Source organism: Candida parapsilosis, contig 006372, assembly GCF_000182765.1.
Source record: "Candida parapsilosis strain CDC317 annotated contig 006372".
NCBI lineage: Eukaryota > Fungi > Ascomycota > Pichiomycetes > Serinales > Debaryomycetaceae > Lodderomyces > Lodderomyces parapsilosis.
Window position 1 is genome coordinate 1,190,607 of NW_023503283.1, and position 19,842 is coordinate 1,210,448.

Sequence of the window (19,842 nt, forward strand, 5' to 3'; positions counted from 1 at the left end):
AAATAACTCTCTTTAATGTTTAGTGTCTTGGTGTTTACGTTGCATCTAATAACCCTTCACCATTTACCTGCTGATGGACACCACTGGTTGGGGTTGAATTTTTTGACTTGTGAGAGATGGTGTCATAAGCTTGAAAAGGATAATACGTCGAGAGTCACCGATTATGCTAACCGTTTCAGGATTCTAGTCCCAAAGACTGGTGGGCCGGTTCCGCAATACGTTATTTAACCTGTTGTACACTGATAGTCGATGAAATAGAACTCACATAAACACTGAGCACATACGGCATCCGCTAATGAACGTGCAGCACCATGATAAACCAAGATGCAAGCAAAAGGTCGTTTAAGTTCCACAAAGTTAAAGCACAAACCACAATTCTTTTTCGTTGTTTGAAGTTACCAGCAAGCATATGACAATGCAAGAGCTTTTGCTAATTGAAAACCTACACTAGAAAATTCTCTAATTCTAATTCTAACAATCTAAATATGCGTATTCACGCGAGATATAAACAAAAGTACATACATGACTTTTAATCCGTGCCATTAAGGTTTAGGAGGGTCTACTTTTCATTCTTCTTCTTATCCTCCTTCTCTCTATTTCCCTTTGGAACTCTAGCCAACCAGTAAAAAAATCCCGTCAACACAATGTTGATGGCAATAAAACAAATGACTAAACCAAAGTTTCTCCATCTTTCGCTGTACCTTGCATTAACCGATTCTAAAAATGTATTGGTGTCTTTGATTTGACAAAATTGACACCCATTAGAATCAACAATATAGCCACCAGCTTGTTGGAGATAGTCTTGCAAAAATGATGAACATGATTGTCCACTAGGTGGATTAATTGTCAACAACTCAGCATTGTCACATTGAACTGATGTATTAGCCAACCCTGTAGCTAACATACCTTGAACCAAATAAGTGAAGGGATTTGCACGGTACATAAAGATCCAAAATCCTGGAAGTTGTTCTCCGGTTTTAAGCACACCGCAAAAGTTCAAACACATCGTAAATAAAAGTGTGGCAAGATTGGCAGCATTATCAGCGAGCTCAATGAATGATATACACAAAAGACCCATGGTACTTGTGTATACATAAAAACTGGTGATGAAAAGCCACATAAGAACACCTCTTTGATCAACTGAATCTGTTGGAACGGCATTGTTGTACAATCCGACGGGATAGTACCAACACAAAAACGCCAAAGTTCCCACAATAATTTGGTATGGCATTTCCGATGTAAGCTGGGCAGTTATGAATGCAAACCAATTGAAAGTTCTCGATGGAGCCTCTCTAACTTCGTAAACATCCCTTTGCTTTATAAATTGTGGAAGCAATTGCTGGACAATGGTATTGAATGGGATGAAAAACATGAAAATAGAGAACATTTGATTTTGCAAACCTTGCATTGATCTGTCTGCTTTAAAGAATGAGAACCCATTGAATAATGAAGAAGAAACGACCAAAAACACCTTTGCATATATGTATCCCGGTGATCTCCATTTCTGAACAATTGTTCTCCAAGTCACAATCAAGTATTGCTTCCAGAGAGGGGCAGCATATGTATACTTAGCTTCAGGATCGTCATCTCTTGGTAACTTTGACAACTCAGTTTCCATATTGGCAATCTCTTTTCTCACATCTTGGTATTCCTGTGAGTTTCTCCATACTTCAAAATAATTGTGTTTGGCATGGGAACCCGGTGCAGCTCCAACAACTTGCAACATCCATTCAGCTGGGTTCGCCTCTGGCGGACAAGGATCAGCACCATTCTTTTCAAAGTAGTTGATTAACGTTTTGAAATCTTTTCCCAAATCGCCAAAGTACACAGTTTGTCCTCCTTTCTGCAAAAACAATAAACGATCAAATTCTTGCATCAAAAGTGCAGATGGTTGATGGATAGTACACAAAATAGCTTGTCCATGATCTGCCAATTTTCTCATCAATTTACAAATCGACCATGCTGTTTGCGAATCTAAACCAGAAGTAGGCTCATCAAGGAATAACAACAACTTGGGTTTAGCAACCAACTCAACTCCGATGGTCAAACGCTTTCTTTGTTCAACATTCAATCCTTCTCCGGCAACACCAACCAAAGCATCACCATAATCTGTCATTTCCAATAAGTCAATAACGTAATCAACATACGCGTCTTTTTCCTTCTTGGAAATCTTGTTCGATTGTCTCAAGTATGCAGAAAACTGTAATGCTTCTCTAACGGTCGATGTCGGCAAATGCAAGTCCTGTTGTTGAACATATCCAATCGACCTTTGGAATGACGAGTCGAGGGAGTGTCCATTAACCAATCTCGTACCATCAGTAATTACACCAGTGGTAACTCTTTCTGACAAACAGTTCAACAAGGTTGTCTTACCGGCACCAGAAGCTCCCATCAATGCCGTAATCTGTCCAGGCTTGACCCATCCATCAACATGATCCAAGATGACTCTGTCCTCTTTTTTGATTTTGACCTGGTACGTCAAATCCTTCCAAAAGAAAATCTCCCTATTGCTTGGCAACTCAATAGATCCAACTGATCCTTCATCTGTTACGGCACTATCACTAGCCCCTTTTTCAAATTTTGCTGCTTCCGTGGCAGCTTCACGAGACACCTTCTCGTTGGGCATACCACCATACTCAGAGTCATGAGCTTGAGCTAATCTCTTCTTCTTTTGCTTCTTCAAAGAGCCTCTCAAAAACAAAACTATTTCACCTTTTTGCATAGCTCCTTTGTTGAATTCTGTAAGAGCAATATAGACAAACAAGAAAAACACTGCAAATCCAATAGTAATACCAAGATTTCTCCATTTGTGGGCATTATAGTATTCATAAGACAATCTAAGGTAGTCCGTACCATTGACAACATCACTTCCTGGCCTCGATCCAACAGCTGAGCATGCTCTATTCGCTTGTGCGATATTTTGGTAGCTAGGACCAGCTGGAACATATTGTGCGCACGCGAATTCACGATCATGGAACTCATTCACCATCAACGATTCAAAAACATATCCCACAGGGTTAATATAGTTGATCCACCTGGACCAACCCAACATTTTTGGGGTTGGAATAACAAAACCAGTAAAGATAACCATCGCTAACAACAACACAGTGGCTGGGGTCATGGCGCCAGCAATCGATGTTGACACCGCACCAATTGATCTAAACAAATGTGACATCACCAAAGTACACCACAAACACATGAGCCAATAAAAGAAAAACCGTCCTGGGTTTCTTCTGAAATTCACCATAAAGTAGAAAACAAAATTAAACGACATGGACATCATAAGCTTGGTGGGTAACTCAGTGATAATACTCGCTAGAGCATCAGCTGATGGACGATAAAGGGCGTATTTCTTGTGCTTTTCAACTATAGGTCTAGCATCAAAAAGTGACAAAATCTCCAAAAGCGACGCAAATGCGTTGAACAACACAGCAAAGAACATAGAAGCACCACGGAAATAGAATGAACCAGTGTCTTGAGACATGTTATAAAACACCGACGATAATATAAGACCCATTACCAATTGACCGAAAATGGAAAAAATCGTAATTGATGGGTCACCTTTAGTACGCAACCAATTCCTGTACATTAGTGCCCTTACTTGCATGGTGAATGAAACGGTGTAAGGTGAACCAGGATTTATGTGATTTGATTGTCTTGCAACATGAGATTCGTGGTATAACTCTTTGGTTTTCAGTGTCTCGCACTCAACGAAGTATTCGTCTATTTCCTTGATCAACGAAGCATACTCTGGTGAGTTTTTCCATCTTGCTTCAAACTCTTCGGCAGTACGAGGTACTTTGTCTTCAAACCCTGGACGTGCCTGTCTTTCTGCTGGGTTTGTCAACGAAGTCAAGAAATCGGCAGTGGTTTGTCTTTGTGGACAGTCCCATCCCATGTTGATGAAAAATTCCTTGGCTTTGTCTGCGCGGCCAAAGAAGATTTGGTAACCTTCATACAATACAACAACCTTGTCAAACAAATCGTATGCATCTTGCGAACATTGATAGATGGCAATCAATGGTGTGGTATCTAATATAGTTGCAGATGTTTTCAAAGCTCTGATAAACTCCAAAGCTGTGGCGGAATCCAAACCTCTTGTGGCATTATCCCAACATTGAATATTAGCTCCATTCAATGATGCTTCTGCGATTGACACTCTCTTTCTTTCACCACCTGAAACACCTCTGACAAAATCATTACCGACATTTGTATTCCTGGTATGCAATAAACCATAGGTGGCCATGTACACATCAGCCATATGCTCGGCATACTTTTCCCTGTCAACATTTTCACCTCTATTTTGTGGAGTTCTCAATTTGGCTGCAAACTGTAAAGTATCTCCAACCGACAAGTGTGGAAAATGAACATCAGTTTCAGCTGAGTAAATTATATCTCCACGATAGTGCTTAGAAATGTCCTTCTGTGTTAATCCGTCATAGGTGATCTTTGATTCCTTACCAAGATGAAAACCATATGTGTTGACAGCAATCGTCTTCAACAATGTAGAACAACCGGCACCTGGTCTACCCAACACAACAGTAAGCTCACCGGGTCTCATAATAGCATCCATGTGTTTCAAGATGTTGAACATCTTAGACTCATCTTCCTTTCTTACGTGTCCCAAGGCTTCCGTGGCAAGCTTCCAAAGTGCATTTGTGACTGTTGGTTGATAATCAGTATCGTTTGCTGTACCATATGCCCTCAAATTTCGGTATCCAACACCCAACTTAGAAGGTTTGTAATAGTCAGGATTGTTTTCGAATAATTTCCTCATATTCTTGACCCAAAACTTGGCGTCAAAGCTGTCCGAATTAGGATCTAACCTTTCATCGGCACTTTCTTCTTCAACTGGATTTACTCCAGGTACTTGTGACATGTGGGTTAAATATCTTTTCAAACCGGCGGCTGAACTGGTGTCTTCATTAGTGTATGTTCTTGCCAATTGTTGGATATCCTCAGCATGAAAACCGGTATATTCTTGAACCGAATCCCGATCGAAAGAGGATGAAGTTTGCTGCTTTTCCATTCTATTCAAAGAGTCGTCCTTGGACTCTGTTCCCAAATTCGACATGGCTGAATCTTCTTTTCGATTTACGGTGCCGTGGGTAAAAAGTATCAACAGTTATCAAGTTGGGTCCTAATAATAGCTATGAAAACCTTGCTAATGAAATCAAAAATTAAAATCAGCAATCAACTAGTAAATGTGAGCTTTCGAAATGTAAAGAAGAAGATTTATATAGCGATGGCAAAAGTTGGAAATGGGTTATAACCTTTTATATATAGTTCAATATAATTTTATAAGTTCGAATTTCATATATATGTTTGTTTTCTTAATGGTGGTTACTCATCCACCAACAAGAAAAAATAAATAAAAAAATTAAATTAAAGAGAAATAAAAACATAAAGCCTAATAACAAAATTAATAATAGGTTCATTACACAAACATTGTGAAATGAATGGCTTGACTTCACAATTTCGGAGACGGAATTAATACTGAAATGAAAGACAGTTATGCGGCTATTACATCGAAATTCACCACTTTACGAGGACTATATGCGGCAAACTAATATAACTTTGACATCTTGCAACCGTTGCACGGCTACCACCATGTGGTCTAAAAAAGCCTATAATTTTCGAATGGCGCAAGGAGTAAAATGCCATTACGTATTAGATTATTTTCGGATATGAAATTGGCTCCGTGTTTTTTCCCCGACAAAATTAATGCATATAGGATACACTTCTAAGCGCTCCTTCGAATAGCAGTGAATCTCAGTTTGAAACCTCTCTAGCCACCAACAGGGTTACGATTCCAGATCTAGCAGCATTCAAGAGCGCCCATGGGTAGTGTGAGCGTAAGTTGTCGTCGTTTTAGGTCAGCAGATTTGAAAAATTAGACAAAAAGAGAGTACAGAAAAGTTCAAGCTTGCAACAATAAAGGATTTGCTATTATCTTTCTACAATCGACGATGTAGTGTATGCTGCTCTTACAGGTATTTTGCTTGGTGGTCAAGCTCGGCATTAGTTGACCACTACTAGCAAGTTATACCTCAGCACCGTATATATACTTTTTCTCATCAAAAAAGCACCATTTGGTTCCTCTTCACAAACAATTTTCGTCACCTAAGATCGATAATAGCAACCCATGCAAGATAAGCAGCTGTTTGGATGTTAAAAAGATCGATGGTCTGCCAAAAATCGAACCTTGAGCTTCAAAGCACGAGACATAACCTCCGAAAAATTTTGAAGCACACAAAAGTAACAAAAAAAAAAAAAAAAGTAACCCAAAGTAACCAAAATTGTTTAAAACCAAAACAAAGTCCAAAAAAAAAAAAATGTGAAAGAAATTTCGGCAAAACATTCTTTCGGAGAAATAAAAATAATTGAATTCTTTCCGTGTTTTAGTTTGATCCGATATTTAACGTATTCGTTTTCATATGCAAAGAAAAATTTCACCCCACGTCCCCAAAATAGTAACACCGATGCCTTGTTAAACGGTGTTAGGGGTTAAGTCATCAGTCAAACTTTATTATCTATACTCGAGAAACGGCACGTTTACGAATCAATGGTAGATACACATTTTTTCGGGGGATCTTTTAATATAAGCCATTGAACTAGTATCTTCTCAGGATAGCTCGAGCCAAGAGTTGAATTTGATGTTGTGCTGCGTTTTTTTTTTGCACAAATTTCACTTGAAGATATTGAAACAAATAAACATTTATTAACGAATCGTAACTAATAAACTCCTCCATGCTATATTGACAATAGGTTACTCTGGGAAATTAACTCTGCATTAATTCATAAGCAGTTGAGTACTAATTTATTGTATAACCAAAAGATCTGAGAATGCGGCTTTGCTTTCTTCCGAATCAGGAAACTAACACAATAACACAGGTGCTCTCAACTGGTTGAAATTTCTAGAATTCGTTAATGATAGAGTACATAAAGAACAGCCGAGCAGATATGGCCCTCGTCTATGACCAACATCCTAGTTGACGCTAACGATCAGAAGTAATAATAGTACATGTAAATATTGTGGACCTGACAGTTACTACTCCTTCTCTTTATGCATACCTTCACGCCGTCTTTCTCATTGAATCGCAGCATGCGGTGCATAATCTATTGTTTTGACGGTTCCTCATCAACTACGAGGTACAATCCGAACGATATACCCCTAGTTATATCATCAAATCACTCCTACAAATACTTTAGTCACAACTTCAAGTTGTCGCGTGTGAGATGAAGAAAAAAAACAAACAAATAATCGGATCAAAATTGTAAACACCAAATCAATTTCAACCACAATTATTCACCTAATCCATAAACAATGGCCCCATCAGTGGAGGACACGGAGTGGTATCAAGTCTTCAATAATTACATCTCAGATGTTGTTAAAATATTAGATGGAGACAGCGCCACCATAGATGATAGTAGCAATTGCATTCGAGATTTTTCTAGTAATCACGATCCTGACACGCTCCTTATAACCAAAGAAAAGCTTCATAACCAGTACAGAATATACAACGCGACAGCTCCGATTAAACCCATTATCAATGCAATTGAATCAATAATATTTGTTATTAAATCGAAAGGCGTATTGGTGATGGATGAACCACTTGGCTCTCAATTAAATATAATTAGCATACCGGTATCTTCAGACACCAGCACCAATGATTTGTCTATCGATGCTTTAAGGGATGCATTGGATTTAGGTCTCTTTCCTTATTACGACCTCGTTTCTTCGGAAAGGGGTTCAAACTTGACAAGGAAAAGATTCATTGAATTATCTTTGGCGTTGCAAACAACTCGATCAATTCAAATACCTAATTTAGTCACAACAACTCACCCAAAGATTAGGAGTATTATATCAGGGGATGTAGAGATGTCACAAGACCTACTTGATGACATTGCATTCATCAATGAGTTGACGGCAGTGTCTAATGATTGGATCCACCAAATACTGTCGATAACAAAAATTAGCCATTCAACAATGGATAGCAAGTCTATACGCGATGAAATACAATTTTGGAACACTGTTGAAATAGCCCTTACATCAATAGGTAAACAAATCAAATCTCCAGAGGTCGCTACAACTTTGGATGTTTTGAGTAAAGCAAGGAAATTTCACATCACATTGAGCTTCGAAAATGATATAGGGTTGAAAGAAATGACAGCCACTGCATCTTCGTATAGGGCCTTTTTTAAAGATATACCACTCGATGAGCTTTTGGTTGATGAAGTTGCAGATTACGATTCATTCAATAATGGCGTGTACGACGTGTTGTCATATGTAAATCAAAAATTGTCCCTGTTGCCGATTCCTGCAGAAATTGATATCATTCAATTGTTATTGAAGGATGTTTGCCGCAAACTTCAGGATCTAATATCCAAACATGAGATAATGTCTCTAGAGTATACCTCCTTCAGGAAGCACCAAGCTATCGTGACAAAATCTATCAACGCCATTAACGATAAGCTAAAGGCGACAACCACCGTACTACGGGAGATTGCCAGGAAACGCCAGGAGAAAATCAAACTGATCTCTATCGACAAATCAGAACTCGATTCAATTAGCTTTAAATTAAAGTTATTAACCGCCTTCCGAACTAACCATGAAAGCTTAATGCATAGTGTTGAGAATGCGCTAAGTGCCGATGAAAGATCAAGGTGTGTCAAGGACCTCATAGAGGCATACAACAAATACATCATCCCGATAGACGTTGCTGACATATCTCATGAAGGCAAGCTGGTATGGAGTATGCATGAAGGTGCTTACAAAAAAGTTTTCAACACCATTTTTACAAGCGTTGTAACCAGAATAAATGGATTTTTCAACAATGCTGAACAGTTTGCAGACTATTTGAGTATATATTACCAATTTTTTCCCAATTTGGACTCGTCTAATGATAACAATGCATCATTTATGACAATAAAAGATAATCAAAAGTTGAAGATTCTCGATTGCGCTATGCTGGAAATTCAGTCATTGAAAGAGGATATAAACACTTGCACCTTAAACGATTACAAAAAGATACTTTACGACAAAGGCTTGATATCGAAATTGAATTTTTACCGAGAGTCACTAAGCAAACTTTTGGGTGTAGATTGGAAGAATTTCTCCGTTGGGTCAAAGATAGACACTCTCACGAACAATTTGATTACCACCTTGGATCCGAAGAAAGCATACGCTGATTGGGTTTCAAACGAAAAGGCAATGCATCCTAGAGACATGGGTGTACTACTAAAGCGCCCCAAACATGGTGATGGATGCTATGCTTTAAAACTAAACCTTGACATGCAGAAGCTCCAGCTGTATGAGAGTGGTGTAGTTTTGAAAAATTTGGGTCTCAGCACATCCAACACGTTGAACCACAGAAAACAAGCAGCATTTTGTCAAATTGCCATTGAAATTGAGAATGTAATTGACATGCTTAACAGGGTGTTTGATGTAACAAATGGTCAACTGAAGACCCAAATTTTTGAATTCATCTCAGGAGATGTATACAAACTCATCCCTTTAGTGAAACAACTTTCTCGACTTGAATGGAATCATCTATGGCAGGCTATTGAGTTAGTCAATCAAAACGATGCACTACTAATGAGAAGTGAAAGTTTGGTGGAGATGCAAGCGTTGAATTGTTTACAGCAAGTGACTCAATTGTTGATGCACATTAATGCTCAAGTTAACAAAATTCAGAATTTTTTCATCTTCGTGGAACAGTGTATCTTTAAACTCAAGACTGCTTATTTCGAAGCAGCGCAATTTCTGGAGGTATTAGACAAGTTGCAACACAAGTTGGATGAAACTTTACTCGACGGACTAACCTCAGATGAAAAATTGAGATGCTTGGTTCGGCACAAAGTTGAAAGCTGTTTATATGGACGCTTGTGTGACCAATTGACATTGCTATGCAATGCCATGGTTTCACATGACTGGAACGAATCCATTAACCGTGAAAATTATGTGACGCAATTCCCATCGTACCTGCACACATTGACCTTTAGCGAGGGGGTGATAGTATTGAACCCCTCATTAAAAGAGGGAAGAAATCATTATTTTCAGGAAGTGCATCTGTTTGTTGCCATTGTATCCAATCGAGGCGATAATTTGAATTGGCGACACTCGTCAAGGACGGCAGATCTCACAAAGCACGTTTCAGCAAGGAACACTTTGAATCTTGTCACCGGAAGGATTGATGCTATCTATAATGATATCGAAAACTACGTAAGTAAATGGAAAACGATTCAAACCTTATTGGATGTGAGTCTTGATGAAGACAAGGAGTGGATATTTGTTGGAGACGAACTCAAGAATTGGTATCAGACTTTACGAGACGTTTGCGAATTGGGGAAGGTCTTCGATGAGTCGAGAGTTGCATTTGGTGGACTTATAAGTGTTGACGCTCACCATATCCTGGCAAAGTTGTTTGTTTTATACGAACCTTTCAAGAAGCGCTTGTTTTCTGAATTTTCGGACAAGTTTTCGCAAATCGTTCAAGCATTAGAGGAAAGCGTTAGAGTTGCACAAAGCGGCTTGAACAAGCGTCTAGATTTTAGCCTGGAGGCTCATCAACTTGTTTTCGATTTAGGAGATATAGCCAAAGTTAAGAAGGAAACTTACGAATGGGAAAAATCAATTGTGTTATTCGATACAATTGAAAGATTTCTTTCGAGATATCGTTTCAAGTTTCCTACCAATTGGTTGTATATTGCACAATTAGAAACTGACTTTGCAAAAGTTCAAGCCCTATTGAAGGACAAGGAATTGCTGGTGAAGAATAACGAAGATCAAGTTCTTTCAATTGTACAACGTGAATCGCTCGAAACAAGTAGACAACTACAAGACTTGACCAACGATTGGACAAAAGCGAGACCAACTGATGGTGACTTGAGACCTGCTGTTGCTCTACAATGTTTGAGCGAATACCAACACAAGTTCAAAACGTTGTGCTCATTCGGAATGTTGCTCAATGAAGTTGCAAGCAACTTGAAAATGGAGCCACCGTTTATTAAAGACGTGCTGGAAATTATGGACGACATTGTGCACCTTAAAGAGGTCTGGAGCTCAGTAAACACTTTGTGGGAAGACTTGCAGCAAATGAAACACACTCCTTGGGCTAGTGTTAGCGTTCATAATGTGAGTTTGAAGCTACGTGCAGCTTTGAATTCCATCAAGGAACTCCCATTCAGCGTTCGTCAATACTCAGCAGTTGATGAATTAAAGCAAGAAATTAAGAAGTACTTAAAATTGCAACCCAAAGTGTTGCAGATAAGTAACTCTTTTTTGAAAGATCGTCATTGGAAGAAGATATTAGAACAATTATGCCCCTCAGTGAAGGCAGCAAACACCACTCTTGGCACAATTTGGCAATTAAATTTGGACTTGAATTTCCAATTAATCCAAGATGTATTAGATCAGGCGCGTGATGAGCAAACAATTGAAGAAAGTATTGGTAAGATTGAGGAAACATGGTCAGGAATTTACTTTGAGCTTTTTAATTACGAAAACAGATGTCGGTTGGTTAAAAATTGGGACGCCTTATATGATCAATGTGAAGCAAACTTGGATGTCATCAATTCGATAAAGAAATCTTTGTACGGTGATACATTTGAGAAAAGTGTAACGGAGTGGGAACTGAAATTAAATACTCTTCATGCAATATTGGATGTCTGGGTTGAGGTGCAGCGAGATTTCATTCATCTAGATGGGGTTCTTGGAAAGGATAGTAACGAAGTAAGGAACTTGTTACCTCTTGAGCATACAAGATTCCAAAATCTCGGTTATGAATTCATGTCCTTATTGAAGCAAATTTACAAGTACAACCAAGTCATTGATATTATTTTGATAGGGGACATACAAGGCCAAATGAATCGCTTTTCAAGCAGTTTGAAAAGAATTCAAAAGTCTCTAACAGAGTATTTAGAGAAACAACGTGATCTTTTTCCTCGATTTTTCTTTTTAGGGGATGAGGATTTGCTCGAGGTGATTGGATTTTCAAAAAATGTTACAAGAATTAACAGGCATTTGAAAAAGATGTTTGGCGGAGTTGCAAGAATCAATTTTGATGATGATAGCCACTCTATTGTAAGCGTGGCGAGTGAAGAAGGCGAGATTTTGCAATTAAGGAAGCGAGTTTCGTTAGTAAAGCATCCCATGCTTCATGAGTGGCTTCTTGAACTAGAACTTCAAGTTCAGCAATCGTTAAAGCACCAGCTCCATACCAATTTTGAACCATGGAGTGTGTTTATAAAGAGTGGGGAGCAGGAGGAATTGATAAAATTGCTAAATAGAACCACCAGCCAAATTTCGAATTTACTAGTGCAAATTGTTTTTACCCAGTGGATTGAGAGTTTGATCCAGTCTGATATGCTTGTTGTGGGCTCGCGGATACGTCAGCTAATCCAATCGTTTGTCAGTTTACTTGAAACATGTCAGGATGAAATACTTCGAAAGAAAACGCAGAATATCATCATCGAACTTCTCCATCAGCGGCAACTCACAGGTACGCTTCAAGATGCGATTACAGAAAGCAGGGCATCCTTATGGGATGTGCAACAAAGATTTTATTATGATGAAAAAACGTCAGAGGTTATAATAAAGCAAGCCTTTTCAACTTTCAATTACGGATTTGAGTATTTGGGAATTCCTGAAAAATTAGCTTACTCACCATTGCTTAACAGCTGTTTCTTAAACATGACACAGGCTTTATCAATGAAATTAGGGGGCTCTCCAGTGGGTCCATCAGGTACTGGGAAAACAGAATCGGTCAAGGCCCTTGGTCAGAATTTGGGAAAGATGGTCGTGGTTTTTTGTTGTGATGAACAATTTGATTATCTATCCATGGGTAGGATTTTCCGTGGATTGTGCAAAGTGGGCGCCTGGGGTTGTTTTGATGAATTTAATCGATTGGACGAAGCCAGCTTGAGTGCCGTGTCGTCCCAAATTGAATCAATACAGTACGGTCTTCAACATCCACTGGTCCTGATTGAGTTGTCCAATCGAGTTGTACACGTAAACCCCGAATCTGCTGTATTTGTCACCATGAATCCGGGTTACGCTGGTAGAAACGAGCTACCTGTGAACTTGAAGAAGTTGTTTCGAACTTTCCAAATGAACAAGCCTGATGTTCAACTTATAATCGAGGTATTGTTGACCTCAATGACTTTTGCATCAGCGCATGAGTTGTCTATTTTGGTCACTCAATTTTTCACTGAGATTGCAAGAAAGGTATCCAGTCAGAAGCACTACAGTTTTGGATTGAGAGCCGTAAAGACGACACTTGGCTTGTGTGGTAAATTGAAGTACAGAGATGGTGACAAAAGTGAGCACGAATCATTGAGAGAGTTTGAAATTGTTAAACGTAGCATCTACGAAACGGTATTACCGAAGTTAACTTTCAACGACGTTCAAGAGTTTACTCTTTTGCAAGATCGTTGCTTTCCTGGTATCACCATTCCACTAGGAACTGCTGGTTTGAAAAGGGAAGTTGAGAGAATTTGCCATGAACAGGGATATCAAACGAGTCTGGGTGCAGTGGAGAAGGCTTTGCAACTTGCAAGTATACAAAGTTCCCATCACGGAATAATGCTAGTTGGAGAATCGGGATCTGGAAAGTCAACTGTTTTAAATTTAACTATGAAGGCATTGACAATTTTTGAAAGTGTTGAGCACACATCTGTCGTAATAAGTCCCAAAGTGTTCTCAAAGGAGCATTTGTATGGCAAATTTGATGCTCTTACCAAGCAGTGGACAGATGGGCTATTCACTAGCGTGTTGCGAAGAATTCAAGAGAACGCAAGGGGAGAACTAGAAAAAAGGACATGGATCGTTTTTGATGGAGATGTTGATCCTATATGGGCAGAGAATCTCAACAGTGTATTGGATGATAACCGGGTACTTACCTTGCCTACTGGGGAGCGTTTAGTTTTGCCCTCGTCTGTATCAATAGTATTTGAAACTACCAACTTGGACAATGCAACACCCGCCACCATTAGTAGATGCGGAATGGTATGGTTTGATAAGTCACTGGTGACCAACGATGATATTTACTCGAGAATTCTTTTCAAATTGACACATCACGATATTCGTCTTGATGATGATGGGGTACAAAACGACATGCACTTGGCTTCCTTGACAAAGGAATTAATAGGGGCCGTGATTTCGATTATGACACCTAATTTAATTGAACGTTTGGACTCTGAAAGTAGGCAGTTGGAGCACATCATGAAGTACACTCTAGAAAGGGCCGTCAATACCTTTCAAGTATTGGTATTTAGCTACGTCAAAAGCTGCTTGCAATGTGCCATCAAAGTTAAGACTGATTTGATAAATTCCAAAGTATATGCTGGCAAAATCAGCATTTTAGCTTTAATCTGGGCATTTGCTGGAGATTGCTCAACTGAGGAGAGATTCCAATTTCAGAAACAAATTGCAACGTTTGGGGACCTAGCCTTCGTAGACTTCCCAGATGGAGACATTTTGGATTATGAAATTGGCTACCCAGAGGCACAATGGGTCCCTATTGCATCAAAGGTGGAAACATTGAATTTACAACCACAAGAAATCACGAATCCGAACATACTTGTCCCTACTGTTGATACACTCAAACACGAGAATCTAATCTATGGCATGATTCAGGAGCACAGAACATTGATATTGTGCGGTCCACCAGGTTCAGGAAAGACAATGACATTATTTAAAGCCCTTTCGAAATCTTCCCAATATGATATTCTCGCCCTCAATTTTTCAAAGGAAAGTACCCCACAATCATTGCTCAACTCCATGGAAAATTTTTGCGTATACAAGCGTGTAAATGGAGGGGTTTCCCTTTGCCCCAAAACAAACGGAAAGTGGGTTGTTGTATTTTGTGACGAAATAAACTTACCCGGACTTGATCGGTTTGGTACTCAAACAGTGATATCTTTGATCAGGCAAATGATAGAACACAATGGGTTTTGGAGACCAAAAGATTTGCAATGGGTGTCCCTTCAAAATATACAATTTGTTGGTGCTTGTAACTCCCCTAAAGATCCGGGTCGATATGAATTGAGTCCAAGTTTCTTGAGACATGTATGTTTGGTACAAGTGAATTCCCCTGGGAAGTCGTCATTACTACAAATATATCAAACTTTAAACAATGCTATTTTCAAGTGCGCTCCGAATCTTAAACCATTTGTGAGCCAAATCACGCGTGCAAGTATTGACATCTATGAAAAATCAAAGTCTAAGCTAGTGCTCTATGTATACTCGCCAAGAGAATTGACCCGGTGGAGCAGAGGCTTATTTGAAGCAATCAAAAGTATTGAATACAGGGATTTGAGTCAATTTTTGCGTTTGTGGTATAATGAGGGATTGAGACTATTTTACGATCGATTGTCAATGGAAGAAGACAAGTTCTGGACTTTGGATTTATTTAGAAAAGTCTGTGATTTGCATTTTCCGAATGTGGATTCCAGTTCGTGTTTCCAAGCTCCAGTGTTTTTCAGTGATTGGTTGAATTCAAAGTACCAATCTGTAAATAGCCACGAACTTAAACGGTTTACCAAAGAAAGATTGAGGGTTTACAGCGAAGAAGAAATTGAAACGGACCTAGTATTGCATGATGAGATGTTGGATCATGTATTGAGAATTGACAGAGTTATGAAACAACCCCAAGGACATGCAATTCTTGTTGGACCTAGCAGTAGTGGTAGAATGACCCTTACTAGGTTCGTTGCCTGGATGAATGGAATAAAAGTGGTTCAATTGAGCGTCAAGACCGGTTACACCATAGATGATTTTGATGACTTTTTAAGACACTTGTTGTTGCGTGTGGTGGATGGTGAGAAAATATGTTTGGTGATTGACGAATCTAGTATAGTCGAGGCATCTTTTGTCGAGAGAATGAATGTTTTATTAGCAAATGCAGAAGTACCCGGTCTATTTGAAGGAGAAAATCGTGCAACTTTGATTAGCAAATGTGCGGAGAAGTCCCAATTGCAAGGATTGTTTCTTGATTCAGAAAGTGAGTTGAGTCGCTGGTTCACAAATCAAATCTCGCAAAATTTACATGTGATTTTTACAATTGGTGAATCACGAGTGGGTAAAGGCAGAGAAGTCTTATCATCTCCAGCCTTGTTCAATAGATGTGTTTTGAGTTGGACGGGCGATTGGTCGAACCTCTGCTTACGCAATATTGCTTCCTCGAAATTGAACAACATAGTTTTGGATTCTTTTACAATCAAACCTTCTGATGATGACCTGGATATTGCAGAGGGAGGTTGCACTGGTCATAAAGACCTTATTATTGACTATTTGATATATGTTCACCGCAATATGTGTCATTTAAATTTCACTCATGAACACAATTATCCAGCTAAATTCTTGACACTTATCGATACTTTTATGACCTTGTGTTCTCAAAAAAGAGCCGAAGCAGATGAAAGACAGCGGCACATTGTTGTTGGATTAGAAAAACTCCAACAGACCGTGTTGCAAGTGGAAAAGATGAAGCTGTTCCTAGCGTCAAAAGAAAAAGAGCTCATGCAGAAGAATCAAGAAGCTAGGCAAATGTTGAATCAAATGCTCGGGGACCAAAATGAGGCCGAACGAAAACAGGAGTTTTCCATAGAAACCCAAAGAGAACTCGAAAAGCAAGAAGAGCTCATCCTTTCTAGAAGAGAGACTGTTATGAAGGAACTTGCTTTGGTTGAGCCCGCGGTTCTTGAAGCGCAACGGGGGGTTCAAAACATCAAGAAACAACATTTGACTGAAATTAGAAGTATGTCGAATCCACCTGCTGCAGTGAAGATGACCATGGAATCCGTTTGCGTGTTACTTGGTTACCATATTTCAAATTGGAGAGATGTTCAATTGGCAGTGAGAGGGGAAGATTTTATACCCAATATTGTAAATTTTGATTGTGAAAATCAATTATCACCTGAGCTTAGGGATTACATGGAGCAAACTTATTTATCAAGACCAGATTTCACTTTTGAAGTTGCCCATAGGGCCAGTAAGGCTTGCGGTCCATTGTTGGAGTGGGTAAGAGCACAACTTGCTTATTCCCTGATATTGAAGGAGGTTGGACCACTACGCGAGGAGGTGAATCTATTGGAGCAAAGAACTGTCAAGACCAAGGCTCATTTGATTGCCATCGATCAAATGATTAAAGAATTAGACGCTAAGATTGAAAACTGCAAAAGTAGCTACAGTGAGTTAATAAGGGAGACAGAGAAAATCAAGATGGAATCAAGCGAGGTCCTGCAGAAGCTTCAACGAAGTATTACGCTAGTTAAAAATCTTGAGAACGAAAGAGTAAGATGGAGGGATTCAAGCAAGTCATTTGATTCAACCAATGAATGTATAGTTGGTACGGCTTTGCTATGTGCTTCTTTCGTCACGTATGCTGGAGCATCAGATGAGAAAGGACGAGATATTCTACGCAGGGTTTGGTGCAAACGTCTTGCAGATTTGAGTATCCCGTATGATTCAGGTGTGCTGATTGCTGGATACTTGGTAAAGAAGAGTGAACTTCGACGTTGGTTGGAAAATGGGTTGCCGGATGATGAATTGAGCAAAACCAACATTGCTTTATTGAGTTGGATCGACCATCCAATATTGATAGATCCGTCTGGGGCAATCGTGGACGTCATTGCTAAATCATATCCAGCCAAAATTCTTACAGTTGCAGCTTTCAACAATGATGCCTTTTATAACACCTTGGAAAACTCGTTACGGTTCGGTGGAGTATTAGTACTTGAAGATGCCGAAGAGCTCAACCCTATTGTGAATGACTTGTTGAGAAGTACCATGCATCGAAATAATGGTAGAATGATGGTTGAACTCGCAGGAAAACTTGTAGATTTTAATCCCAGTTTTAAGTTGATAATGTGTACAAAGGAGTTGGGACTCGAACTAACTGAGTTTGTTCGATCAAGGGCTGGCATTATAAACTTTTCAATCACTAGTGGTAGTTTGGAAAATAGGGTTCTTGATAACGCTTTGCGTGTTTCGCATCCCAAGTTGGAAAAGCAAAGAGCTGAATTGATCCTTGCAAGGAGTGACATAACAACGCAATTACAAAATCTAGAAGATGAATTATTGGTATCTTTAAACACTAAAGCTGAAAACATTTTGGAAGACGACAAATTGCTTGGAACCTTAGAGACCTTGAACAAAAACAGTGTGGATCTTTCAAAGAGGTTAGAGAATGCAAAGGAAGTTATGTCAGAAGTGGATAGCGTGAGAGAACAGTTTGAAGCGGTTGCTAGTCAATGTGTGGCCATAAATCTGTTAGTGACAGTGTTTCAAAGGCTCTTTCAGTTTTACGAGCTTTCAGTATCTGCGTTTTTAGAGCTTTGTGTTCATGTCATGAACCAGAATGACTTGCTAGATCCTGAAATCACCGCTTTGAATGTATATCGCGAGACCTTCAATGTTGTGTCTCCAGCATTACCATACAAAGATAAAATTGTGCTAGCATTGTTGTTGATGGTGCTCAGAAACTCATTTCAGATGGGCGACGGCTACAAGGAAGCTATCGCACAGATAATGCGCCACTTGTTAAAGCACAAATCTTTGGAGGGATCTTCAATGGATTCTATTGTTTCAGGCTCCAAATTGACAAATTCTAGCATTGTTGGTGCCAAGAAAGAGACTGATGGACCGTCGATTTCTGCATTGGTCGAGTTCGCAGCCAATCCAAAAACAACTCCTTTTGATATATTTGTTCACTTTTGCAGTCCCCTTTTTCATGTCACCCCATTTGAATCAAAGTACGATACAGAATACTGGCTCAAGAGTACTCAACCAATTTTGGCAGTGTCTCCTGATGGCTATGATCCTACTTTCAAATTTGTTGAGGTGGCCGAGAAGTACAAGCGGAAGGTTATCGTAGTTTCTATGGGCTCAAAAGAAAGTGCTGATACTGCCAACAAAGCATTAGAGAAGTCGCAAAAAGAACCAGTTTGGATCATCGTTCAAAATGTCCAATTGGCCACGCATTGGCTCGAACATTTGAAACTCACTATATCTAATCTCAGTCAAGTTTCAGGATCAAAGTTACTTTTAACTTGCAGCTCTTACTCGAGGTTGCCCCGGGCTATCATTACCAAAAGTAGGGTACTTTATTTCGAAAAAGTTGTCTCCTTCAGAAAAGCCGTATCAGAGTCATTTGCAGCTATCCCAACCTTTTTGTTATCAAGCCCCGTTGATTTTCATGTCTTCCTATTATTATCATGGTTTCATGGTCTAGTTTCCGAATTGTGTCGTTACATTCCGTTTTCATTCAAGAGCGATTTTCAAGTTGATGATGCTGATTTCACTTGTGGAATCAATGTGATAGAGAATGCAATCTATGCGGCAAAAGGGCGTGTTGAGCGGATTCCATGGCAGGAGATAAGGATAATGCTAGGCGATGTTGTTTATGGTGGTAAGATTTCCAGCAAAGAAGATCACAAATATCTTCAAAATCTTTGCAACCGTACTTTCACAAGTGATTCGCTCAAACTGAACTTCGATTTGATCGAAAATGAGATCTCTTCACAAACTAAAGAGGCTCTACATTTACCGGATTCGAATACGATGGAAGCATATTCCAGCTGGCTTGAAAATTTGCCTGACGAAGTACCTCTTTCTTGGCTTGGCTTGGAACAAAATGTAAAGGAGTCATTGACAACCAAGTCCCATGAAGAAACAATCGAAGAATTCCTACAGTTGATAGATACAGTCTAGAATATTTAAAAATACAGTAGAAATTTCGCCCTGATGTAACTTATTAATTCATTAGAAGGCTAAAAAATCTATAGTACACGCTAAGTAAACAAGAGGATTTTGGAAAAGGTTTAGGTTATTAACCTTCG

The 19,842-nt window shown here is 39.2% G+C and overlaps 2 protein-coding genes across 2 annotated transcripts; one reads left to right on the forward strand and one right to left on the reverse strand. All coding sequences in view use genetic code 12, as the record gives it.

Moving 5' to 3' along the window:
* Positions 1-559: 559 nt before the first annotated feature.
* Positions 560-5,074, reverse strand: CPAR2_405290 (pleiotropic drug resistance family ABC transporter; the record flags this gene model as incomplete). The annotated part of the gene is made up of 1 exon (XM_036811452.1): positions 560-5,074. One exon carries the CDS (start codon positions 5,072-5,074, stop codon positions 560-562), a length of 4,515 nt encoding a protein of 1,504 aa, XP_036667887.1.
* A 2,253-nt stretch (positions 5,075-7,327) lies between these two features.
* DYN1 (dynein heavy chain) lies at positions 7,328-19,714 on the forward strand (the record flags this gene model as incomplete). Its single annotated transcript, XM_036811453.1, has 1 exon — positions 7,328-19,714. The coding sequence occupies one exon, from the start codon at positions 7,328-7,330 to the stop codon at positions 19,712-19,714; it is 12,387 nt and encodes a 4,128-aa protein (XP_036667888.1).
* Positions 19,715-19,842: the final 128 nt, after the last annotated feature.